This window comes from Rhinolophus ferrumequinum, chromosome 19 (genome assembly GCF_004115265.2).
Source record: "Rhinolophus ferrumequinum isolate MPI-CBG mRhiFer1 chromosome 19, mRhiFer1_v1.p, whole genome shotgun sequence".
Lineage (NCBI taxonomy): Eukaryota > Metazoa > Chordata > Mammalia > Chiroptera > Rhinolophidae > Rhinolophus > Rhinolophus ferrumequinum.
This window is the reverse complement of record NC_046302.1, coordinates 16,203,707-16,206,451: the sequence shown is the minus strand read 5'-3', so window position 1 is coordinate 16,206,451 and position 2,745 is coordinate 16,203,707. Positions and strand designations below refer to the sequence as shown.

Sequence of the window (2,745 nt, the reverse complement as noted above, 5' to 3'; positions counted from 1 at the left end):
CTCTGTCTGGCTCCTCTGCTTCCAATATGAGTGAAAAAGATATTTTCAGAGTAGGGGGCAGGCATCTTGGGGCTGCTCTTTGAAATCTGCTCCACCCACAAGAAACCCCTTTCTCTGAGAACTGCTTTGTTACCAGCAGCCATATTGGTGACATTCTTGGCCTCAGATGATTGGATTCCAGAAGGTTCAAAGTGTGAACTGCTCCTTAAGGTAATGGGGAAGACTATAGTTCTTCAGTTTTTCAGGATCACTCCTCTTTCTCCTTACATTTCTATGAACTCTCATTTACAAGTATTTGGCTCCCTTTGCATGTGAGCACTTAAATTGTTAATTCCACAGTTTGAAAAACTGGAGGATTCCTTTCAGGGTTATTTTGTATTTAAAAGTAGCAATTTACTACCAAGTGGTGCCTTAACACCCTCTGTCTGACAGGCTACTTTATTCCCGGAAGTAGATTATACACCTGGAAAATCTGGTATATACTCAAAAGCAGCCCAGAGTTCTTTACAGAAATAGATGAAGCATAGTGTGTGTTTTCTTTTAATCTCTCTTCAAGGTCCAAGTGACTGGAGCAATTTTTAGTCTGGTGGCTAAGATTATGGCTCTGGGGTCAGCTGACCTCAGTTTCAGCCTTGGCTCACCTGCTTACTTGCTTTGTATCCTTGGACAATTCCCTATTTCTCTGGCTCTACTCCATGTCTACTAAATGGGGGCAATAATAAATACCAACTTCACCGGATTATTGTAAGAATTAAATGAGATAATATACATAAATGACTTTACTGACACCCAATAAAGTCATTGGTGGCCATTATTGTTCACTCAGAAAGAACTTTTCATTTTATAATGAGCTATCAGGAGTTGGAAGTTGATCAAGTTTTCTGTGTTATTGATAGTGTCACATCAGAAGGACTTTATGAAGTTAGATCTTGACAGAAGCTTTTATCTGAAGTATAATAGGCATGTGGCTAAATCACTAACATATTTGTCTAATGTCAAAGTCATCTCTTTACAGGAACAAAAGCATTGATTCTTAAAAATAAGCCTGGGGTTCCTTTTATCCTTACATCTAGCTTTGGGGATCCTTTCTAAAGACTACTGAGAATTCTCATTCCAGGCTGTCAGGCAGAATACCCAGCTATAGGAGAGGACTATCTCTCATTCCTCCAGAAGGAAAAGGGCTGGATCCCCTACAGATGCCTGGATAAGCCGCTTTTGCCCTGGAGGTTGTTTGAACTTGTCTACAGTCTACAACCCTTAAGTAAGGGAGCCCGAATAATTAATCACTCCCCGTTAACCAGTTTCATAATTTTTTTTTTTGTTAATAAAGTAGAATAACATTTATTTATTTCTTAAGTTTTATTATACATGCTGTAGTCATGGAAAATCAAGAACTTCGAAGGAACTCAAATTAGATATAAATTATGTTCAGCTGAGCTGGTTATGAGTCATGTTTAGCGTGAGAACAGTTAAGCTGGAGCTTTCTTCTCCTTGTAGGTTGCCATCATTTTCTTGATTTCAGCAATAGCTTTGCCTGGATTCAGCCCCTTGGGACAGGTCCGTGTGCAGTTCATGATGGTGTGGCAGCGGTACAGAGAGAACGGGTCCTGCAGCTTGGCCAGGCGCTCCTCTGTGAACTCGTCTCTGGAGTCGATCATCCAGCGATAGGCCTGCATAAGAACCGCAGGCCCCAAGTATTTGTCTCCATTCCACCAGTAGCTGGGGCAGCTGGTGCTGCAGCAGGCACAAAGAATGCACTCATACAGGCCATCCAGTTTCTCCCGATCTTCTATAGACTGCAGATACTGCTGCTTGCCTTCCTGGGATTCATCCTTTTTCTTCAAATAAGGCTCAATGGATTTGTACTGAGCATAGAAGTTGCTCAAATCGGGAACAAGATCCTTTATCACATACATATGTGGAAGAGGGTAGATTTTTGAGACTTTGTTGAGGTTGGTGTCAATCCTCCGGGTGCAAGCTAGAGTGTTGCCCCCATTGATGTTCATTGCACAGGAGCCACAGATACCTTCTCTGCACGATCTTCGGAAGGTCAAGGTAGAATCCATTTCATTCTTAATCTTGATTAAAGCATCCAACACCATAGGACCACATTTATTCAAATCAATCTCATAAGTTTGCATATGAGGTTTATCTCCAGTCTTGTCCGGGTCCCATCGGTAGATAGCAAATTTCTTGATTCGGGGAGCTGCAGCAGCAGTTGTCTGGGCCCCTCGGCAGGCCTGCAGGCAGGCTCCGCCAAGGGCTGTGGCCGGGAACCGTCGCCTCAAGGAGACTCCGACCACCGCCGCCATTTTGGCTCCTGGCGTCCAGCCCCGCCCCTAACCCCGAGGTCGCTCTCCGCCGCCGTCCCGCCGAGCACCGCGGCACGGAGCCGGCATCCACCCAGAATCTACTAGCCGCGCAGGAGCCACCGAGTGATAAGAGGCTTCCGGTTTCCCGGGTGGGAGGAGGGAAGGCAGAGAAAGTGTCCCCAATTGCGGAGGACCCGGCGCATGCTCAGTTGGCCTCCCGTGTTTCTAAGGTGACCTTCCCAAAAGGAGGCGGAGTCAGAGAGCTGATAATTTTTAAATTCATTTTTGTGTGCGAAAACTTCAGATGATTTCTGTGTGTGCCTAGTCTCGTCTTAAGATATTTCTTAAGAGTGAAGGAAAAACAGATAGAAATGTCTGGTTCACCCACAAGAAACCCCTTTCTCTGAGAACTGCTTTGTTACCAGCAGCCATA

General features: G+C 44.7%; 1 protein-coding gene across 1 annotated transcript; it reads right to left on the bottom strand.

The window, feature by feature from the left end:
- Nucleotides 1-1,317: 1,317 nt before the first annotated feature.
- LOC117011776 (succinate dehydrogenase [ubiquinone] iron-sulfur subunit, mitochondrial-like) lies at nt 1,318-2,354 on the bottom strand. The gene has a single exon (XM_033087463.1). It carries the CDS (start codon nt 2,310-2,312, stop codon nt 1,470-1,472), a length of 843 nt encoding a protein of 280 aa, XP_032943354.1. The 5' UTR covers nt 2,313-2,354; the 3' UTR covers nt 1,318-1,469.
- Nucleotides 2,355-2,745: the final 391 nt, after the last annotated feature.

What these genes read in the sequence shown, in the direction of transcription:
- LOC117011776 (XM_033087463.1), bottom strand. Translation starts at nt 2,312, where the DNA reads ATGGCGGCGGTGGTCGGAGTCTCCTTGAGGCGACGGTTCCCGGCCACA.